The sequence below is a fragment of the Perognathus longimembris genome, chromosome 1 (genome assembly GCF_023159225.1).
Source record: "Perognathus longimembris pacificus isolate PPM17 chromosome 1, ASM2315922v1, whole genome shotgun sequence".
In the NCBI taxonomy this organism is placed as follows: domain Eukaryota; kingdom Metazoa; phylum Chordata; class Mammalia; order Rodentia; family Heteromyidae; genus Perognathus; species Perognathus longimembris.
Window position 1 is genome coordinate 55,339,781 of NC_063161.1, and position 23,435 is coordinate 55,363,215.

At 45.4% G+C, this 23,435-nt stretch overlaps 1 protein-coding gene, 1 non-coding gene and 2 pseudogenes across 2 annotated transcripts; 1 reads left to right on the top strand and 3 right to left on the bottom strand.

The window, feature by feature from the left end:
• Window positions 1–2,868: 2,868 nt before the first annotated feature.
• On the bottom strand, window positions 2,869–2,941 carry Trnae-uuc. The gene has a single exon. It is a non-coding gene; the product is annotated as a tRNA-Glu (tRNA).
• Window positions 2,942–3,770: 829 nt separating this feature from the next.
• LOC125348730 lies at window positions 3,771–6,713 on the bottom strand (annotated as a pseudogene).
• A 9,884-nt stretch (window positions 6,714–16,597) lies between these two features.
• Window positions 16,598–19,325, top strand: Lalba (lactalbumin alpha). Its single transcript, XM_048350739.1, has 4 exons — window positions 16,598–16,730; window positions 17,359–17,517; window positions 17,935–18,010; window positions 19,265–19,325. Exons 1-4 carry the CDS (start codon window positions 16,598–16,600, stop codon window positions 19,323–19,325), a joined length of 429 nt encoding a protein of 142 aa, XP_048206696.1.
• Window positions 19,326–21,976: 2,651 nt separating this feature from the next.
• LOC125354847 lies at window positions 21,977–22,674 on the bottom strand (annotated as a pseudogene).
• Between the last annotated feature and the right edge of the window lie 761 nt (window positions 22,675–23,435).

Genomic DNA, 23,435 nt, shown 5'->3' on the forward strand with positions numbered 1-23,435 from the left:
TTCCTCGCCCTTTTCTTTGTTCTACCTTTGCATTTTTCAGCCTCAGTGTTGCCTTACCATTTTTTTTTGGTGCCAGCAGGGGTTTAAACCCAGCTTTTTAATTCAAGGCTGCCACTCTACCATTTGAACCACAACTCTACTTCTGGCTTTTTTGCTGGCAAGACAAGACAAGGCAAAGCCTTGGAGTCTTGGAGTATCCTTCAGATGCATAACCCTTTTGGAGGTAATCTAACAGGAACAAGGACATTCTGTCTTAGAATACTTGGTGATCTTATTGAAGATACCATAGAGGAATTTTTTTTTTTTGGTACTGAGATTTGAACTCAGGGCCTTACACTTGATCGGCCAGTGCTTTATCATCTGAATCGTGCCTCCAGCTGGTGATGGGATGACCATGTGAGGAGTTTTACTATAGAACCATCAGCAAGACTGAGCCTATCTTGATTGTGGATGTTTTGCTGTCTTTGTCATTTAGGTGTCCTTATTTCCAGGGAGTATAGTTTATTTTGGACCAGAGACTTAATACTTATTCAAGTACAAGGACTTAATGAAGCTGAGCCAATTCAAAAGGATTCACAGGGAAAACACCACCAGCAATCTTTTCCAACATCGACTTCCTTTTCCTCTCCCCCTGGGGATTCATATGAATCTGCCTACAGCCCCTCCTTCCTTGGGCTGTGTCAAGGTGCCAGTGTCGTCTTCCCTGTTTAATATCCTTCAAGTATTAAAACACATACCCTCCCCTTTAGTTCAAGTTTCCCAATTGCAAGCAAGAGAAATGGCTCAGCTGCTGCTGCTCATTACCCTCTCATCACACAGAATGTCTGCTGTCCTTGGTGCTGAAACCCATGCTCCATATTACCAGGGCTCTTCCCTCATCTCAAATCCTTTTTTTTTTTTTTTTTTTTTTGCAGTCCTGGGCTTGAACTCAGGGTCTGGGCATTGTCCTTGACCTCTTTTTGCTCAAGGGTAGCACTCTACCACTTGAGTCACAGCTCCACTTCCAGTTTTCTGGTGGTTAATTGGAGATAAGACTCACATACTGTCTGGCCCTGGCTGCCTTTGAACCATGATCCTCAGATCTCAGCCTCCTGAGTAGCTAGGATTACAGGCATGAGCCACTGATGCTCAGTTCTTGACTTTATTCTTTTTAATTTTTTTTCAGGCCTTAAAACTCCATTTGCATATTAAAACTCATACTTTCCAATAATTAAAATCATTTGAACGATGACAACAAAAAACAATCTTCTGACTAAACTGCATTTTACAGCCTGCAAGATGCCTTGACTTCTTTCCACCCAGCTTTCTTCCTTCACCAACATTCAAGTTCTTTTTATTTTATGCCAGCCAGCCAGACAGGAGAGGTAGGCTCAATGTAGACCTTTATTGTCCACAGTTCACAATTCTTTGGTGCAAAACGGGCAGAACAGTCATTTAAACTTGATCCAACCTCCTTGCATCTTACAAAGTTAAACAGAAGTGAAATTAGAAGGCAATGTTGTGGAATATACAGTGCATAGTGGAGGTGCACACCTCATTAGGATTCACCGGCTCACATCTCCTGTCCAATTGTTTCTTTGGAAGGCGGAAGATTTTTTTTTTCCCTTGCATTCTGTCTTCTTCAATTTCAATGTATCCACTTTCTTTTTTTTTTTTTTTTTTTTTTTTGAGGTTATGAACCGAACTCACCGCCCAAGGGGCGGGGGAAGGTTTTTATTATGGTGGGGAAGGCGGGAAGGTGGGCTTCGCTAATTGGCTGAACTGGGCTGTCTCGGTCAGAGTGGCATCCTGGGACTCCCCCCATGGGCTGACGTCACGCCCCAATAGGACCGCCCCTTGGCACCGGCGGCGCCATCTTGGAGGCATCCACGTGGGCCTGAGATCGAGACGGGAGGCGGGCCAAGCCAGAACTACTCCTTCCGGTTCCGGACCCGGGAGGCGTAGGATCAATGTATCCACTTTCTTGATCTCAGCCATATTGGATTTGTCAGACTTGGTTGCAGAAGGAGCAAAGTGAAGTGTGCATGAGAAGGGACTGCTCTGTGCAGTTGCTACTGCTGAATGACTTGATGATGATGATGATGATGATGATGATGGCAGTTGTGGGGCTTGAACTAATGGCCTGGGCACTGTCCCTGGACTCTTCTGCTCTACCACTTTGAGCTAGAGTGCCACTCTGGTTTTTGAGTGATTAATTGGAGATAAGAGTCTCACAGACTTCCCTGCTGGTGCTGGCTTCCAACCTTGATCCTCAGATCTCAGCCCCCTGAGTAGCTAGGATTACAGGTGTGAGCCACCAGCACCTGGCTTTTATTTAAGTAGTTGTACAAAGGGATTTTAAGTCAACATGCCAAGTTATGAGAATAATGTATCTTGTTCAATGTCACCCCTTCCATCATTCTCTGTCTCTTCCAAGCCCACCTATCTGCTCAAGTTTTCAGTTCCATTTTCACAACTGCACATGGAATGTTATGACTACATCTGCCCACCCTTTCTCCATGCATATGTTTTATTGAGTGCTAGGCAAGCACACTACTACTTGAGCCACACCAACTCCTCATGCTTTTTTTTTTTGAGACAAGATCTTTCTAGGCTGTCCTTGAGTTTGTGATACTTCTGCCTCAGCCTCTTGAGTGCTGAGATTACAGATGTGTACCACCATGCCCAAGCTTGCTTCCCTCCCTCCCTCCCTCCCTCCCTCCCTCCCTCCCTCCCTCCCTCCCTCCCTCCCTCCCTCCCTCCTTCCCTCCCTTCCTTCCTTCCTCTCTCTCTCTGTCTCTCCTTGTTCATTTTCCTTCTCCTCCCCCCTCCCCCTCCCCCTCCTCCTCCTCCATGTTTAGTCTTGGTCATTCTTTTGGTTTTTTTTGGTTCCCACACCGGGAGTTGAACCCCAGGCCACCTGGGTGAAAACCAGGAATCCTAACTGCTAGACCATGTGGGAGCATTGGTCATTCTTAAAGGGCAAAGATTCTCTGGTAGAGGCAAAATTTCAAACTTTTTTCATTGTGTTTAGCCTTTCTTTCTAAAACAAAGCCTTCTTTCCTTCTACTATTCATTGGTCTAACATCAATGACAAAAGGACTGAGATCTTGTTCAGAAGTGGTCTAATTGGCTTCCTCGGCCCTGGGCATGAGTGGTTTGAGCTTCTGACTTTCTTCTAAATGACCCCCGCTTCCCAAGGCATAGATTTTGTTTCTTCTTCCTTTTTTTTTTTTCTGCCAGTTCTTCAGGCTTGAACTCAGGGCCTGAGCACTGTCCCTGGCTTCTTTTTGCTCAAGGGTAGCACTCTACCACTTGAATCACAGCACCACTTACTTGTGGCTTTTCCTGTTTATGTGGTTCTGAGGAATGGAACCTAGGGCTTCATGCATTCCAGGCAAGTAACCTACCACCAAGCCACATTCCCAGCCCCCTTGTTTTTGTTTTTGAGTCACAGCTTACAGATTTTTTTCTAGTCAATTGGAGGTAAGAGTCTCATGGACTTTCCTGCCTTGACTGAACTACAATCCTCAGATCTCAGCTTCTTTAGTAACTAGGATTCCAGGCATGAGCCACTGGTGCCTGGCTATTGACTAATTAATGACTTGACCTTGATCTGATCCCTACCCCATTACCATGGCAACACAAGTTGCTTCACCTTATTCTTCACTTATATTCCGCTCTTCAGTCTTTATCCTAGTGTTTCAAAGGCCACTTCCAGTTGACTTTGAGAAGGAATCTAGGCTGCGATGGAGGAGGAAGCCAGAAGCTGTGTGGTTGCCTTCTGTGGGCTATGGGCTAGGACCCACTGCCTCCAGTCTGTGCAGAGCCCCCTTAACTTCTTAATTCTTGAGGCTGTAGAGGATAGGGTTGGCCAGGGGGTGACGGCTGTGTAGAGGACAGAGAAAGCCTTTTGGAGCAAGGGGAGCTTGTGGTCTGTTGGGGCCACATAGACCACAATAAGAGTGCCTTAGAACACCCCAACCACACTGAGGTGGGAGGAGCAGGTGGAGAAGGGTTTCCGTCTCCCATGGACCATAGGTATGTGCCGCACAGCCCTCAGGATGAACCCAGAGGAGGTAACAATCAACAGGAAGGGAGCCAGTGTCAGGAAGCCAGAGATGCTGACCCCAGCTCCCCACAGGACCCCCATATCCCCACAGAACAGTCCCACAATTGGAGTGAAGTCACAAAAGTGATGGTCGATCTCCCTGCTGCCAGGACAGAGCGACGGGAGTTGCCAGAGCCAGGGGGAAGGCAGAGAAGATGATGCCACTGAGCCAGGCACGAGTGGCCAGGCAGGTACAGAGCCAGGTGCTCCTGAGGACAGGGTAGTGAAGGGGATCACAGATGGCCCAGTAATGGTCATAAGACATGACGGAGAGCAGGAGGGACTCAGTGGCCACCAGGGAGGCAAACGTAGAACTGGACCAGGCAGCTGACCAGGGAGATGACTTCCCTCCCTTCTAGAAAACTCCCTAAGAGCTGAGGCCCTATGTTGGGGGTGTAGAGGATCTCCAGCTGGGAGAAGTGGTAGAGGAAGAAGTACATGGGTGTGTGGAGTGTCCGGCTGGAGGCCATGGCCACCATGATAAGGATATTGCCACTGACTATCACGACATAGATGGCCAGAAAGAGGACGAAGGGGACACAGCTCCCCGAAGCTCACTAGGATCAGCCAAAATGGTCTGGTTCTCCCAGGGACCAGTGGGAGAGTTCCTCACCTGGAGCTAAGGACAAGAGAAAGAGACAAAAGTAACTGATGTGTGGCAATGTCCGCCTATGCTCACATATGCCAGTATGGGATATGCATTCATTCATTTATGTATCACAGCATCCTGGGAGCCAGGCTTTGCACTCTCTCCCTTTCTCTTTCAAATATTTATTTATTTATTTGCCAGTCCTGGGGCTTGAACTCAGAGCCTGAGCACTGTCCCTGACTTCATTTTTTTTTTTTCTCAAGGCTAGCACTCTACCACTTGAGCCACAGTGCCACCTCTTCTGGCTTTTTCTAAATATGTGGTGCCAAGGAATTATATATGTGGTGCCAAGGAATCGAACCCAGGGCTTCATGTATACAAGGCAAGCACTTTACCACTATTCCCAGCCCCTCAAAATTTTATTTTGTGCTGGTACTCAGCATTGATTTTTTTTGTAAGTACTGGGGCTTGAACTCAGGGCCTGGGCTCTGTCCCTGAGCTTCTCTGTGCTCAAGGCTAGTGCTCTATCACATGAGTTACAGCACCACTTCTGGCCTTTTCTTTTCATGTGGTACTTAAGGAATGGAACCTGGGGCTTCATGTATGCTAGGCAATAAAGAAGAGAAAGTGAGCCCCAATAAATATAAGTAATTATTCAATATTACTAGAGTAGAATGATGATTAAAACTCAAGTGGGCTTGGCTCTGAAGCTCTCACATAATATACAGTTCCACAGTGGTTCTGCATCCTTCCTTCAGTGATAGAAATAGAAGAGATCATGGACACTCTTCCCAACAGCAGGAAACTATTTACAGGGGGACCTGGCTAGGTACCGATAGAAGATCCCTCTGGAGAGGTGGGGTAGATCTCCTGGCTCCTCTGAGATGTCATCTGATTCTCAAGTCATGAACATCCCAGAGGCATCCATGTTTTCCCTTTCTACAAAAATCAGATTCAGGAATCTGGATAGCCCATCTAGATCCTATACTTCAGAGAAAGGCAGTATAAACAAAGAGCAGAATTAGCCCATCTTCCACTGCCCTGGGAGGCCATTCTTTCTCCTTGGACAAGTGGCTTGGTGACTTGGCAAATCCCTTTCCAAACATTTTCCAGTCTCTGGTCAGTTTGTCAGAAGATAAGGGTTCTTTTTCTTGGTTCTTCTGTCCTATCTTCCCCATACAGGTCAAATGCTTGATGGATCTCACTGATCGTAGGGTCTTCAGAAACTTCTACCTTAATAGAGGCTGTCTCCTCTTAGGTTGGCCAGTACTAGTAAACTAGTAACTAAGAAAACTAGTCAGAGCCCGGTGCCAGAGACTCAAGCTATATAATCCTAGCTACTTGGGAGGCCAAGACCTGAAGATTGTGGACTGACGTCATCCCCCGGCAGGATGTGAGATTCTTATCTCCATGTAACCACCAACAAGCCAGAGCAGAGGTGTGGCTCAAGTGGTAGAGCACCAGCCTTGAACAAAAAAGCTCAGGGACAGATCCTGCTCTTTGATTTTGAGCCTCCAGGATCTGCAGAAAAATAAACAATAACCAAAACCAGACAACAAGAAGAGTCAGAAACTAGTAAAACCAACCCAACCAAGTACTTTGATTAGTACTGATGGAAAGAATAAAGAGCTGAACCAATGAGTTAATTACAATGAATTTTTTTGTCAGTCCTGGGGCTTGAACTTGGGGCTGTAATGGGGACCCCCCAAAGGGACGGGCCCACAATGTAACGGGGTCCGAGGGTGGGGGAAATCCCCCATCTCTCCAAGAGTCCACCACTCAGAGAGAGTCTCAAGTAAAAAGATGGATTTATTGGGGAAGTAAAAAGTATACTGACTGGCCAGGGTCACGGCCCAGACTCGGGAGCTGGAACCGGAACTGCAACCGTAAAAAGCAGGCTGGCCGGGCCAGGGCCACAGCCCAGACTCAGGAGCTGGGACCGCGCGCCGGGCCACACTCAGTTATAGGCAAACACCACACGGTCAAGCCTGCCACACGCAGGTGGCCAATGAGGTTACAACACTCACAGAGCATGCCCGGTCACACGCAGGTGGCCAATGGGGTTACAGTATGTCTCACAGTATCTGTTTGAACCAACCTATCATTCTAGTTAGAATTGGCACATGGATTTGGCGGGGCTCACATGATGCAGGTGGATATGCCTACTCATAGGAGGGCACAGGTTTAACCTTGAACGTTCCTTGAATGTTCCACAACTCAGGTGGTCAAGCAGTTTACACAACCTTATCACAGCGAAGGGGAACTTCCCTGGATAGGGTGGGGTGGATCTTAGTGAAATGGAGTTGGCTTCTGCTCTAATCTGACCTGGAGTCAGTCTGACGCCCCTTCACAGTTAATGATGGCACTGGCCAGATCTGACCTCCCTATTACAGGGCCTGGGTGTTTGTTGTCACTGAGCTCTTTTTTTTTTTTTTGGCCAGTCCTGGGCCTTGGACTCAGGGCCTAAGCACTGTCCCTGGCTTCTTCCCGCTCAAGGCTAGCACTCTGCCACTTGAGCCACAGCGCTGCTTCTGGCCGTTTTCTGTATATGTGGTGCTGGGGAATTGAACCTAGGGCCTCGTGTATCCGAGGCAGGCACTCTTGCCACTAGGCTATATCCCCAGCCCCACACTGAGCTCTTTTGCTCAAGCCTAGCACTCTACCACTTGGAGCCACAGCCCCACTTCCAGTTTCCGGGTGCTTAATTGGAGATTAGAGGCTCAAACACTTTCCTACCTAGGCTGGCTTTGAACCAGGATCCTCTGATCTCAGCCTTCTGAATAGGATTATAGGCATGAGCCACCAGTGCCCAGCCAAGTCTTTACATTTTTTTTTTGGCCAGTCCTGGGGCTTGGACTCAGGGCCTGAGCACTGTCCCTGGCTTCTTCCCGCTCAAGGCTAGCACTCTGCCACTTGAGCCACAGCGCTGCTTCTGGCCGTTTTCTGTGTATGTGGTGCTGGGGAATCGAACCTAGGGCCTCGTGTATCCGAGGCAGGGACTCTTGCCACTAGGCTATATCCCCAGCCCCAAGTCTTTACATTTTTAAAGTGAACAAAGCAGACTTTCCACATTTGCTGATGGCAGCAGGATCAGCAGAACTGTCTTCTCCCTGCCCTGGCTTTGGGGTTACATGTTCAGTCTTGCAGTAGGACAGAAAGAACAAACTGAATGCCTACCTTCTTAGGCACTTGAACGTATTTGACTGTTATATACTAGTGACTTTTTTTTTTTTTTTTTTGCCAGTCCTGGGCCTTGGACTTAGGGCCTGAGCACTGTCCCTGGCTTCCTTTTGCTCAAGGCTAGCACTTTACCACTTGAGCCACAGCGCCACTGCTGGCCTTTTCTATATATGTGGTGTTGAGGACTCCAACCTGGGGCTTCATGTATACAAGGCAAGCACTCTTGCCCCTAGGCTATATTCCCAGTCCTACTCGTGACTTCTTAAAGAGCAAGAGGAGACTTAAATTGAGAGTGAAAAAGGACACTTGATTTATCAGAGACAACTAAGGAAGAAATTTATAAAACTAGCCAAACCAACCTACAAGTCAGCTGACAACAAACTTCTCCAGTCCAGATTCTGAGTCAATGCTCAGGATCAAGATATTACTATTGCTTTTGCCAGTCAGTCAATTTGAAGTTGGTCTCTGGTGGGATTTTTACTATTTTGGGGTGATGCTGGGGTTTGAACTCAGTTCTCTTGCATGCTAGAGAAAGCACTCCACTGGAATTTAAGCCCTGTTTCCTGTAATATGGAGGTCAGATCTGGCCAGCACCATCATGGGCTGTTGAGGCATGGCAGATTGACTCCATCTCAGATTAGTTAAAAAGAACAGAAGCTGACTGACTCATCTTCACTAAGATCTCCCCCACCCTATCCAGGGAAGTTCCCTTCACGGTGATAAAATTGTACAAATTGCTTGACCACCTGAGGCATGGAAGGTTCAAGGTTAAACCTGTGCCTCCCCTGAGTAGGCATATCCACCTGCATCATGTGAGCCCTGCCAAATTCATGCGCCAATTCTAACTAGAATAATATGTTGGTATCAAACAGATAATGTGAGGGCTGGGGATATGGCCTAGTGGCAAGAGTGCTTGCCTTGTATACATGAGGCCCTGGGTTCGATTCCCCAGCACCACATATAGAGAAAACGGCCAGAAGTGGCGCTGTGGCTCAAGTGGCAGAGTGCTAGCCTTGAGCAAAAAGAAGCCAGGGACAGTGCTCAGGTCCTGAGTTCAAGGCCCAGGACTGGCCAAAAACAAACAAACAGATAATGTGAGACAGACTGTAACTCCATTGGCCACCTGCATGTGACCTGGCATGCTCTGTAAGTGTTGTAACCTCATTGGCCACCTGTGTGTGGCAGGCTTGACCATGTGGTGTTTGCCTTTATAACCCGACCCTGAGCATGGCCCGGGCGCACGGTCCCAGCTCCCAAGTCTGGGCCGTGACCCTGGCCAGTCAGTATACTTTTTACTTCTCCAATAAATCCATCTTTTTATTGAGACTGTCTCTGAGTGGTGGACTCTTGGAGGGATGGGGGATCCCCCCACCCTTGGGCCCCATTACATTGTGGTCCCCTCCCTTGGGGGGACCCCATTACATCCAACACTTTTTGCATTTAGATTATTTTTCAGATAGAGTCACTATCTCTCTCACAGTACTAGCATAAAAAGGAAAAACAAGAAGGAGCTAGAAGGATGTGTTAAACTTTCAAGAATAGAAAAAAAATAACATTAATAATAGGAGTAAAAAAAGAAAGAAAGAAAGAAAGAAGCTAGTTGGGTGCTGGTGGCTCACGTCTGTAATCCTAGCTGGTCAGGAGGCTGAGATCTGAGGACTGAGGTTTGAAGTCAGCCCAGGCAGGAAGGTCACTGAGACTCATCTCCAATTAACCACAGAAAACCTTGAGCTATGTTTCAAAGTGGTAGAGTGCCAGCCTTGAGCAACAAAGCTCAGGGACAGTACCCAGTTCCTAGTACCTGAATTCAAGCCCCATGACTGACAAAATAAAAGTGAAACCCAAATTGAAAAACAACAACAACAAACCGAGAAGGAGCTAGTGTGGTTTCTCAGGGTCTTGGTTTCCTGGAGGTGATTCTTGAGGAGCTATTTTAATTTACAAAATTACTTTGGGACATGAAAATAAGGCAAGGTTCAGGGAACCAAGACAGAGGCGAAGGGAACAGAGCTCCTTCCTACAACTAGAATTTTCTCGGCAAATATATCCTCATGTATTGCAACCTCCTGGAAAACAAGCAAGACATTCAAGACATCCAGTAAGCTCCCATTCGGATCTGTATAGCTGGGCCTGAGGGGAGCCTCTGCTGGCAGAGGCCTGCAGCTATGGCCTGACCTGTGACGGAGCTGTCGTCACTCCTGGTCTCAGCCCCTCTGCCAGCTCTGTGAGCTCGCTGCCTCTCCCATGTGCATGGTGCTCACAGGAGACTGCTGTCATCATTCTGTGCATAGTGTAGACAGGATGGCCTTTCACAGAGCCCCCTACCACTGTTCCTTTGTGAGGACTGCAAGCGAGCATCCTTGGAGACCTATGGCCCTTATTGCTGGCTGGAGCAGCTGTACCTGTGTGTGTGCTTCCAGAGGAATGGCCCGTCCAAAGGGACATGTCCAGTTGTTTTTCTGGAGTCTAACCATGCCATCTTTATGCGTTAGGCAAAGACTGGCTAGACACAGAATAGCCATAATTAAAGCCAGTATTGATCTCTTATCTGCAGATTCATAAAGGAAATAGGAGCTTAGCATTTCCTAATTATTCAGTTCTCAAAATGAATCTTCAGGTCAACTGTGAGCCTGCTGTGATGTGTTCTTGTAGCCTTGGACAGATTTTTCTACTGAGGCATGTGTGAAGACTCCTGGTTCTGCTTTGATCTTTAGCAGCAGGGAGGCAGGAGGGAACTCTCACTTTGTTTGCTCTGAGGGATTAACATTAACAGAGTAGCCTATTTTGAAGGTCAGCTCCCTTCAAAATAATAGAGGTAGCTAGTAAAATGCAGATCCATGATAAACGTGAAGAAGGAAATTCTGTTGTAGAAATACAGTACCATGTCTCTTCCATATGAAATCAGAGAGCAGGTAGAGACTAGAATGGGACAACTTGAAGTCATCGGCTAGGCATTCTTAGTAAAGGACTAGATGGGTCCTTCCTGGGAGAATTGGGCCAGGGTCTCACCTTGACAGAAGACTGGTCGATTGGAGAGCCCCAACAAGGAATGGGAACTTGTAAGGAAGCAATTAGCATATTTTCTTTGAAGAAGGAGCTGGGTTTGTGTAAAGAGCCTAAGGGATCTACCAGCTGAAAGAGAAGTCTTTTCTTTTTGCTGGTACTGGGGCTTGAATGCTGAGTGCTCACCCCTAGCACTCTACTACTTGAGCCACAGTGCCACTTCTGGCTTTTTCTCTGATTAATTGGAGATAAGAGTTTCACAGGCTTTCCTGCCTGGGCTGGCTTTGAACCATAATCCTCAGATCTGAGCCTCCTGGGTAACTAGGATTACAGTTGTGAGTCACCGGTAACCAGCTAACAGAAGCCTTTTCTAGGGAGAAGGGAAGCCAGAATGTGTTGACTTAGAATTTATAATAGTAGCTGGGCGCTAGTGGCCCATGCCTTTAATCTTAGCTCTGGAAGCTGAGATATGAGGATTGTGGCTTGAAGCTAGCCGGGAAAGGAAAGCCAATGAGAGTTTTTAACTAATTAACCAGCAAAAAGCCAGAAGTGGAGGTGTGGCTTAAAGATTAAGCTGAATCTTAAGTGCATTAATGGTCCACTAGTACAAAGCCAAATTTCTCAAAGGAAAATAACAAAATCCAGACAACAACAGAATATCTATCATACTTGGAAAACACAAAAACAATCCGTAGAAATACCAAAAAAGCAGATGAATGTGCTTATTATCTAGAGAAATAGAAAAGGACACCAGCAAGATGATACAAGAGGAAATCCCAGGTTCATTCCCTCCATGTAACCACAGCTTTCACACCAGATCCTCTTTGAAAGATACAGAGCCAGGTTAAGCGTTTCTTCTACCCAAAGGTAGCATGAAATCAACCTCATTAAAGCCAAATAGGAAAATTAGCCGCATTCATTCTAACTCTTTTTTTGCCAGTCCTGGGGCTTGGACTCAGGGCCTGAGCACTGTCCCTGGCTTCTTTTTGCTCAAGGCTAGCACTCTGCCACTTGAGCCACAGCGCCACTTCTGGCCATTTTCTGTATATTTGGTGCTGGGGAATTGAACCCAGGGCCTCATGTATACGAGGCAAGCACTCTTGCCACTAGGCCATATCCCCAGCCCCATTCTAACTCTTAACTTCTTTTTGGGAAGAGGAGGGAATGATATTAACAAACAGAATTTTTTGTTAATTTCTCTTTTGGAGTGGCACTCAGGGCCTAGTTTCTATATTGCTTGAATCTAAGGGCTGAAAGGAACAGGACATAAGGTATAGGTTGCCATGATTATGAACAAATGAAAAAACAATAGCTTGGTCTGGATCAGATTTGTAGTACCAGAGCCTTCCACTTGGTGGCACTATAGTACTATTGTTTTCTACAGCACTAGAGACTGCAGTATCACAGAATACAGGGCAGGGCTCCTGAGCCTGCAGGAGCTGGTCTTCAATTAAGAGATTGCATGTACAACTAGCCAAGATGAATGCAAAAAGTGATTGAAAGAAGTCCAGATTCTGTAGTGTGGCTGTATGGAAAAAGCCTCTCAGTATGAAACCTACCATCAAACATTACAAGTGATCATTGGTTTTCTTTTTCATTCTTTTCTCTTTTTTTGCCAGTCCTGGGGCTTGGAGTCAGAGCCTGAGCACTGTCACTGGCTTCTTTTTGCTCAAGGCTAATATTCTGCCACTTGAGCCACAGCACCACCTCTGGCCTTCTCTATATATGTGGTGCTGAGGAATTGAACCCAGGGCTTCATGTATACAAGGCAAGCACTCTTGCCACTAGGCCATATTCCCAGCCCCTCTGCTGTTTCTTTGTATGTTAGTGTTTTATTCTGGCAGTTCAGCATTAGAAAACCAATGATCAGGCCAATTAACAGAATTCAGCCCAACCTTCAGAAGGTCAATTCTGGACAGTGATTCTTCATTCCCACAGGCAACCAGTGTCCTTTTTAAAATTTCTTTTTTTGAGCCAGTCCTAGGGCTTGAACTCAGAGCCTGGGCACTGTCCCTAGCTGTTATTGGCCAAGACTAGTGCTCTACTACTCAAGGCTACCTAGCACTCGACCACTTGAGCCACAGTGCTACTGCTGGTGGTTAATTGGAGATAAGAGTCTCACACACTTTCTCACCATGGTTGCCTTTGGACTGTGACCCTCAGATATCAGCCTTCTGCATAGCTAGGATTACAGGCGTGAGGCACTGGTGCCCAGCCTCTTTCCTTTTTTTTTTTTTTTGCCAGTCTTGGGACTTGGACTCAGGGCCTGAGCACTGTCCCTGGCTTCTTTTTTACTCAAGGCTAGCACTCTACCACTTGAGCCACAGCGCCACTTCTGGCTTTTTCTGTTTATGTGGTGCTGAAAGCTTCATACATGCTAGGCAAGCACTCTACTGCTAAGCCACATTCCCAGTCCCTCTTTCCATTTTTTAAAATTTTACTTTTTATTATCTTTAAATAGTTCTACAGAGAGGTTTTAATTCACCATGTCAATTAATGAGTACAATGCATGTTGGTCATTGTTACCTCTTCCATCATTCTCTCTTCCAATCTACCTCTGTTACTCATCTCCTCAAGTTTCTAGTTCCATTTTTCATATATGTACATTGAGTATTATGAATTCCTCTTTCCATTAATCCCCCTCCCACCAAGCCTCACTTCCCTCCTCAGATAAAGTAGGTTTCAGCTTCCTGGCATTCACTTGGATAAAAGTGCCTGTTAATGGCTATTAGGAATTACACCAAAGGAAGTTATCTACTTCCGTGTATAGCATACTTTAGTCAATTTGAGTATGCATATGGCCCTATATGTGTTTTTAATGTATGTTTATGTTTTAGATCTAACTTTCTTTTTCTTTTTTTTTTTTTTTGCCAGTCCTGGGCGTTGGACTCAGGGCCTGAGCACTGTCCCTGGCTTGTTTTTTGCTCAAGGCTAGCACTCTGCCACTTGAGCCACAGCACCACTCTGGCCATTTTCTGTATATGTGGTGCTGGGGAATCGAACCCAGGGCTTCATGTATAAGAGGCAAGCGCTCTTGCCACTAGGCTATATCCCCAGCCCCTAGATCTAACTTTCACATTTGAGAGAAAACGTGTCCTTTGTCTTTCTGAGCCTGAGCCATTTCTCTGCAAACGATACAATGTTATTTTTTCCTGATGGATCAAATCCTGCTGCGTAAATATACGCATATATCACATTTTCTTGATCCATTTGTGTGTTACAGGACACCTGGACCATTTTTATAAGTTGGCTTTGGTGACAATTGCAGCAATGAATATGGGTGTGCAAACGTCTTTATTGGATAAATGTCTAAGAATGGCATTGCTGGATCATAGTTCCATGTTTAGTTTTGTGAGTAGTCACAAAACTTCCATAATGGTTGCACTGCTTTCTATTCCTACCCATGGTGTATTAGAGTCCCCTCCACATCTCTTGCCAACACTTGTTGCTCATATTTTTGATGATGCCCATTTTTTTTTTTTTTTGGCCAGTCCTGGGCCTTGGACTCAGGGCCTGAGCACTGTCCCTGGCTTCTTCCCGCTCAAGGCTAGCACTCTGCCACTTGAGCCACAGCGCCGCTTCTGGCCGTTTTCTGTATATGTGGTGCTGGGGAATCGAACCTAGGTCCTCATGTATCCGAGGCAGGCACTCTTGCCACTAGGCTATATCCCCAGCCCTGATGATGCCCATTTTGACTGGAGTAAAACAATATAATGTTTTGATTTGCATTTTTATGGCTTAGAAACACTGAGCATTTCTTCATGTACTTATTGACCATTTTTATTTCTTTGAGAAGTGTCTGTGTAAGTCTTTTGCCTATTTATGAATTGGCTTCTTGATTCTTTGGGAGTTTGGTTTGATTCAGATGTGGAGCATGGCGATGGGCCCTGTCTGGTGAGGGGAGTGTGGGGAGCAACTTTTCCTCTATTAGCTGCTATCCTGACACTTCCTCTTTCAGTGCTGTGGCCATTGTTTCTTGTTCTCGTTTGACCAGCTCCAAGAATCTATACCTTTCCCTGAATGTTTGCACTTGTGTCAATCAGACACATTTTAGCCGCTTTTCCAGATGACCCAGATACCCCATTTTACAAACATTTCTGAGGAAATAATGGCTCCTCTTGCCTGAGACACATTTAGTTTCTTTTGTGGACTTAGCTATGAGTTTTGGCCTGCATGTTGCTTTTTATTGATTACAGGGAAGGGCAGAGATACAATCAAATTATAGGTAAGTAGGCTGCCGCATGAGGTCATGACTTGCCCTGGTATTTCTAAGACCCTGGACAATCACATTACTCTATCATAGATACTTAGTCCATTGCCCAGGCTAGAAGACCTTTTATTCAAAACTCCAGTATTGAAAGATCAGTCTTCAAGGTTAGCTCTTCTTCTTTTTTATTTTTATTTTATTTTGGTACTTGTCCTGGGGCTGGAACTCAGTCCTGGGCATTGTCCCTAAGCTTTTTGCTCTACTACTTGAGCCACAGTTCCACTTCCAGCTTTTTGTTGGTTTACTAGAGATAAGAGTCTCATAGATACTTTTCTGCCTGGGCTGGCTTCAAACCACTATCCTCAGATCTCAGTCTCCTGAGTAGCTAGGATGACAGGCATGAGCCACTGGTGCCTGGTTGAAGATTAGCTTTTCCCTCTTTCTAACTTTCTGTGCCCAATCTACACATTTCTTTACTGATGAACAAATTCATTACAAGTTACTAGTCTTGGGTTTAAATTGGGCCTAAATGACAACGTAGTGTCTAGTTATGTTTAGGAGTGGTGGCTGGGGTTGGAGAGTCTGCTAATAGCTCACAGGATAGCTTAATACTTTCAATGTGTTTTTCACATTACTCATCTTTCTTTTTTCTTTGGTAGGGTGCTGGTTCTGGGGCTTGCACTCAGAGCCTAGGTGCTGTCCCTAAGCTTTTGTGCTCAAGGTTAGTGCTCTACCCTTGAGCAACACCTCCATTTTGGTCTATTTTTGGTAATTAATTGGAGGTAAGAATCTCACAGACTTTGCTGCCCAGGCTAGCTATGAACTGTGATCCTCACATCTCAGCCCCCGAGTAGCTGGGATTACAGGTGTGAACTACTGGCACCCAGCCAAATGACCCATCTTTCTAAATAGGAAGTCTTGGGATTGCCAGTCATTGATTCTCAGACTATGTCCACTGCTTCTCAGTCTCTATCCATGAACTGCCATACCAGAGAACTCTTCATAGACTTTGTTCCATGGCTGGGTTGGTCAGACAAATTCCAGGTCTGATCATGGGTCATCACCCATGACCTACAAATACCCCATTTCTACCTTCTGTCTGTCTTTCAGGGAAAGAAGGGAGTTGGCTGTGAACCTTTATTATATTTTCTGATTGCCTCACTTGTACTGCCCCTAAATCTCTCTTTGTTCCTGAAGTAGGTTTCATTCATCCTGATTCCTAGAAGTAACCCTACAAGAAGCAAAGATATAAATAAAGTGAAAGGGGAACTGTGGGTCATACATGGGTTCTCTATGGGCTGAGAACAATACTTAGTATTGATTAGCTATTGGGGGCAGGGGAGGAAGAAAAATAAGGTAAAATGATGGAAGGAAGCTGGCAGGCTCAGTGCTTTTGTCTTGGCACAGCTACTCTTTCTTTTCTTCCTGGACATAAGGCTTGATTAGAGGGCCCCTGAGGTTCTCCCCATGAATAAAAGCAGGCGAAGCTGAGTGGTGCCCCCACTTCAGGTTCTTGGGAGAAGCCAGAATGATGCCTTTTGTTCTTCTGTTTCTGGTGAGCGTCTTGTTCCCTGCCACACAGGCCAAGCAGCTGACGAAGTGTGAGGTCCCCCACGCGCTGAAGGACTTGGATGGTTATGGCGGCATCACTTTGCTCAAATGTGAGCTCCCAACGCCCTGGCTTTGTCCATGTCTTATCTGTCTTTCCCTCTTCTGCTTTCTTCACATCTCCTGTCCTCCACTTTCACATAATTATCTCATGGTTTTCTCATAGTCTTGGATTGTTTCTCTTTCTCTTTTAAAATTTTATTATTAAGTAGTTGTACAAAGAGGGTTACAATTCCACAAGTTGGGTTATGAACATACCACATCTTGATCAGTGTCAAACCTTCCTTCTATTGTTCTCCCTCCCACCCTATAATTCAAGTTATGTAGTTCACTTTTTACATGCTGTACGGTGACTATAATTACAACGTTTCTTCACCTTTAGGGATGGATTTTTAAAATATTATTTTTATCTCTACTTGTACAAAGGAGTTGCCATTCAACAAAGTAGTATATAAATACAATTTAATCTTGATCTCTTATACAGTTTGCTTTCCCTTCCTTTCTCTGATCCTCTGATCCTCTTCATGGTTTCTCTTCATCTCATCAAGATTCTCTATGCCTTGCTATCTTTGGAGATTGACTAGAAAATAATAATTTTTTTCTCCTGTCTGGAAACTATAGTTCATTGTTTATGCAGATCCTAGCCATCTCTGTGATACTTCTTTGTCATCTTTCCCTCAGGGGCCTGTATCATATTTCATACAAGTGGTTATGACACACAAACCATAGTCAAAAGCAATGGCAGCACCGAGTATGGACTCTTCCAGATCAGTAACAACTTTTGGTGTAGAAGTAGCCAGCTCCCTCAGTCCAAGAATGTCTGTGAGATCACCTGTGACAGTGAGTAGCCTCCTTCATGCTATTTCTCTGCAGCCTTCCCTGGGGCGATGTCCCTTTCAGCCCCGGGTACATCTTGGCTTTACTGCCACAAGCACTGTGATTTGAAGTAACAGTTGTAAGTAAGAAAGTTGGGACTTTTCATCATCATCGATTATCATAGGCCTAGGCACCCTGAGCTGAGAGCCTTGAAGTCTGACACTTTGCAGTTTCAAAGTGTCATTTGATGGAGATGATGGCTCTTCTAGGGATGTCCCATAGAAGTGAAGAAAGATCCTCACTCTGGAGAGCTGTTACTATTATTTGCCTTTTCATATGGAAAGATACAGACCCACTAGATTCAGAAAATAAAGGCTCTCACAATCTTTCTGGATAATATGTCTTAATTCTCACATTTCCTTTCCTTGCAACTCCTGCCAGAGTTAGTGGATGATGACCTCACTGATGACGTGAAATGTGTCCAGAAGATTCTGGATATCAAGGGAATCGACTATTGGTAAAGCCTCATTCAGTTGTCTTCATTCCCTGTTTTCCTTCCCTCTTTGGCCCCTCACCACTCTGCTCTCTCTCTCCCTCCTGGCCATTTAATCTTGTATAAAGGCTTGAGAACAAATCTAATATAGCTGACTCAGGGGTCCATTTTCCCTGCCCATGATATATTTAAGTATTTGATGTTTTTTTGTTTGTTTATTTGGTGTTTTTTTTTTTTTTTTTTTTTTTGCCAGTCTTGGGCATTGGACTCAGGGCCTGAGCACTGTCCCTTGCTTCTCTTTGCTCAAGGCTAGCACTCTTCCATTTGAGCCACAGCGCCACTTCTGGCTTTTTCCTCTTTATGTGGTGCTGAGGAATCAAACCCAGGGCTTCATACATGCAAGGCTAGCACTCTACCACTAAGCCATATTCCCAGCCCAAAGTATTTGTTTTTTAAATTTAAATTATTATTGTTTTTGTATTGCTCTATGCCCATGTAATAACTTTCCTAGTAAGGAGTTCCCATGCTGAGCACTGGTGATTCATGCCTGTAATCCTACTTCCTCCTGAAGCTGAAATCCAAGGATTGAGGCTTAAAGCCAGTACTGGTAGAAAAGTCACTGAGACTCTTATCTCTAATTAACCAGCAAAAAAGCCAGAAGTAGAGCAAGTTGTACAGCATTAGCCTTGAATAAAAAGCGCCCAGACCCTGAGTTCAAGCCCTAGGACCAGCACAAAAATAAAAGGAAATAAAAAGGAAAGTAAAGAAAAATATAAAACTATATGCTATAAACCAACTGTACAACTGGGGGGGTGGGGAGAGAGGGAACCGGGAAAGGGGAAGGTAGGAGAAAAATGAGGGAGGAGGTAACAAGTTTGATAAGAAATGTACTCACTGCCTTATGTATGAAACTGGAACCCCCTCTGTACATCACTTTGATAATAAATAAATTAATTAATAATAAAAAAAGAAAAGGAGCTCCCATAGTGGATGGTTGCTATCCAGGCCTCCCTTTACCTAGCCAAGACCCATACCTTAAAGCAAGCCCTTGGGATTATTGTACATGGTTTTCTAGCTCTAGAACTTTGTTGATTTTTTTTTTTTTTGTTGTTCTCCACCCCACTAGATGGGCATGGTAGCCCTTCCCATCTATGCAGGGAAGTCTTTGTGTGATTCCCATGCGAACCCTTCTACCCTATCCCTCTTTGGAAGCAGCTCAATGGAACTTTGACCTAAGGCTCACTTATCCCGCCACTTGGTCCCTCTCTCCCTGAGCAGGTTGGCCCACAAAGCTCTGTGTTCCGAGAAGCTGGACCAGTGGCGCTGTGAGAAGTTGTAGGCAGCTGCGGACCTTGTCGCCCAGGCCCCTTCCTCGCTCCTGGAACCCCTCTTCCCCAGTGCTACCTCATTTGCCTCTTTCAACCTCCACTGAAGCTGATTTGTCTCTGAGTCCCAGACCTTGCAGTGACACCCCTGGTCTCCCGAAGACTATTCTCCAAAGATTCAAGGCTGGTGTCCTGGACTTCAGACCTTTGCTCAGGGTCCCTGATGGCACATTCATGACTGCAAGAGATTCCACTTGTCTCTTGAATAAAGGCACTTGAATAAAGGAAGCTAATTCGGAGTGGCTGGCTACCTTTTCTTCCCATAGGGAAAGGAGGTAGGGTGTGTGTGTGCAGGGGTGGGGGGGTGAGGATATGGAGGTCATAGGTCATAGCCGTAGTACATCTCTACTGATACCTTTGGTATCAACTCAACCAACTCTTTATTTTTATTTATTTATTTATTTTTGGCCAGTCCTGGGGCTTGCTTGACTAAGGGCCTGAGCACTGTTCCTGGCTTCTTTTTGCTCAAGGCTAGCACTCTGCCACTTGAGTCACAGCGCCACTTCTGGCTGTTTTCTGTATATGTGGTGCTGGGGAATTGAACCCAGGGCTTCATGTATACGAGGCAAGCACTCTTGCCACTAGGCCATATCCCCAGCCCCTCAACCAACTTTCATTGTTCATCTATTGCATTTAAGGAGCCACAGAATGATTCAAAGTTTTGGTTTTTTTGTTGGTCCTGGGGATTGAACTTTGGGCCTGGGTGCTGTCCCTGAGCTCTTCAGCTCAAGGCTAGTGCTCTACCACTTTGAGCCACAGTGCCACTTCCGGTTTTCTGGTGGTTAATTGGAGATAAGAGTCTTATGGACTTTCCTGCCTGGGCTGGCTTTGAATGTGATCCTCAGATCTCAGCCTCCTGAGTAGCTAGGATTACAAGCATGAGCCACGAGCACAAGACTTAAGGGTTTTTAAAACGTTTCCTTCCCAGAGAACTAATAGGAGAGACAGAAAACATTAACAAGCTGGGTACTGGTGGCTCATGCTTGTAATCCTAGCTACTCAGGAGGCTGAGATCTGAGGTTGCTGGTTTGAAGTCAACCCAGGCAGGAGAGTCTTTGAGACACTTATCTCCAAGCCAGCAAGCAGAGAGAGAGAGAGACAGACAGAGACAGAGACAGAGAGAAGTGGAGCTGTGGTTCAAAGTGGTAGAGCACTAGGCCTTGGGCAAAAAAGCTCAGGGATGGAGTTGGAGGTGTGGCTCAAATGGTAGAGTGCCAGCCAATGAGTGAAAGTGTTGGATACCAAGTTGGAGTTTCAGTCTCAGAAAAAAAAAAGCTGAGATCAAGCCCCGGGGGGGGGGGGGAGAGAGAGAGAGAGAGAGAGAGATAGGTAGATAGATAGATAGAGAGAGAGAGAGAGAGAAAGTAGGGGCTGTGCCAATCAGCCTCAACCTCATAGGCCTGGCTGTGTTAGTTAAATTTGCTCAGAAATACTAGAGTAACTTATAAAGAGAAATAAAGGTTATTTAGCTCCCAGCATTGGAGGCTCACCCCTCTCCCACCTATTGGTTAGCCTCTCATGGAGGCCAGCACACATGGCAGGAGTGCATTTAGCATCCAAGGGCTTCCATTTTTTTGTTAGGGAAGAGGGAGATGAAGTGGGAGGAGTGTAAGAAGAAGGAGGGAGGACAAGGAGATGTAGGGGGAGGAGGGAGATTAGCAAAAAGAAAGTGAAGGTGAGACAGGCACAGAGATGAGAAAGACACACAGAGAGATCCAGAAAGAGAGAGGTATCTCTGGAACCCTACAACCTCCCTTGAGGGCACAGCTTCAAAGACCTAAGGAGGTCTTTCTAGTCCCCACCTTTTACATGTCCATAGCACCCCCAATGCTGCTATCATGAGGACTAAGCCTTCAGATATGGACTGTGAGGGAGCGGGAGACATTCTGTCTCCAAACATAGCACTGGCCTTCATCACACTGAGACGAGGAAAGGACGGGAATAAGGACAAGCATACCCATATGGAAGGCCATGATCTTCAGTGACTGGAAGGAACCTGACAAAGATTTTCTGTAGTGAAGATGTGGGAGGATCAGGAACAGATACAAGCCAGATAGCTGATATGGAAGCAGTCTTTAAAAATATTATTCATTCATTTGTTGTTAAATAGGTTATTACATAAGTGATTATAGACACTCTGCTATGTACATGTCCTATGGGACATTTTATTTTGGGGTCTACTTTTACCCAACTCAAATTTAGTATGTTAAATGTTAAACATTTATTTATTTATTTATTTTTTTGGCCAGTCCTGGGCCTTGGACTCAGGGCCTGAGCACTGTCCCTGGCTTCCTTTTTGCTCAAGGCCAGCACTCCGCCACTTGAGCCACAGCGCCACTTCTGGCCATTTTCTGTATATGTGGTGCTGGGGAATCGAACCCAGGGCCTCATGTATATGAAGCAGGCACTCTTGCCACTAGGCCATATCCTCAGCCCCAAACATTTATTTTTTTAAATTTTCTGTACCTGTTTATTTCAGGTTTATAAAATGTTATCTTGCAAAATGCTCACAATATCAAATGGGTTGCAAGATGGGACATACATAGTACAGTCTTAATTTTGTTTAAAAATATTTTTTACACATATAGACACCCAGAGGGGGAACTAACAAAACATAGTAATGGTATTTAGCATCTACAAAATTGGAATTTCCAGTTGGGGTATTAATACATATTCATTATATCAAAAGTTTTCCTGTATCTTCTAATTATTCTATAACTTGTAGCATAATAGGAAAAGAAAGCTATTTTAAAAGCCACAGGGGAAAAAATGTTATTTGAAAAAATACCTCATATACTTCCCAAGGAGACTTTAAGCCCAAACATTTACATTTACTCATTTTCTTCTTCATTGCCAAAAGAAAGGAGGCTACTGTTTTTTATTTGCTTTTGTGAGTTCTTTTTCTCTGAGTCCTGCTTATTTCCTTCATTTTCATTTGTTTTCTTCTTTTTTTGAGCTTGCGGTTAAACCTGAGTATTTTTCATCTGAGGTGCGCTTCACTGGTTTTCCATACATGATTCTCCCATGGGCTGGAGCTGATTCTTCATCTGCTTTGGCAGCCTTTATTTCTGCTTTAATTTTCATGACTTCTTCGGCTGTCAGGTCTCTCTTTTTCAAAACTACCACTTGGGGCTGTTCGTCATCTTTGTCACCGTGATCGCCTTCTTCGTCTGGGACCCGTGGCTGGATTCTCTTGGTCTCCACGGTGGGCCCTTCCTTGTAACCAACCCGCTCCTTGAAGCAGCGGGACAGGAACTCGGGCTCTGCCGGCCGCACATACGGCACTTGATTCCGCTTGCTCATGGCCGCGGCGACCCGGTGGTTTAAAAACTGTTAAACATTTAATTTGCTACAGTTACAGCCTCAGAGATGTCCATGTGTGGGAAATATGAGGGATCAGCTCCGTCAGGCAGCTGGGGCAGCAATGCTCTTAAAAAGCACAGTTGGAGGGGCTGGGGATATGGCCTAGTGGCAAGAACGCTTGCCTCATATACATGAAGCCCTCGGTTTGATTCCCCAGCACCACATATACAGAAAATGGCCAGAAATGGTGCTGCGGCTCAAGTGGCAGAGTGCTAGCCTTGAGCAAAAAGAAGCCAGGGACAGTGCCTGAGTCCAAGGCCCAGGACTGGCAAAAAAAAAAAAAAAAAAAAAAAAAGCACAGTTGGCCCAGGTGCAGGTGGTTCTCACCTGTCATCCTAGCTACTCAGGAGGCTGAGATCTGAGGACCATGGTTCTGTGAGGGCAGACAAAAGGTGAGACTGACATCTCCAATTAAACAGTTAAAAAACCAGAAGTGGAGCTATGGTTCAAGCCAGAGAACACTAGCCTTGAGTGAAAAAGCTAAGGGAAAACACAAGGCTCTTAGTTCCAGCCCCAGTACTTGTACAAGAAGGAAGGAAGGAAGGAAGAGCACAGTTGGGGTTGGGGTTGTGTTCTAATACTCAACAAGTCAAACAAATTTTTGTGTTTTGGGACAACTGACACTTTTAGGTATACAGTCAGTATTTAACTCTTGTTCCTACTTGTTTTTTCCCCCCATTGGCTTATGTATTTCTTTCAGT

Excerpts from the sequence above, each read along its gene's own strand:
- Lalba (XM_048350739.1), top strand. The coding sequence starts at position 16,598 with ATGATGCCTTTTGTTCTTCTGTTTCTGGTGAGCGTCTTGTTCCCTGCC. Across the intron at positions 16,731-17,358 it reads CGGCATCACTTTGCTCAAAT|GGGCCTGTATCATATTTCAT; the intron begins GTGAGCTCCCAA and ends TCTTTCCCTCAG. Across the intron at positions 18,011-19,264 it reads ATCAAGGGAATCGACTATTG|GTTGGCCCACAAAGCTCTGT; the intron begins GTAAAGCCTCAT and ends CTCCCTGAGCAG.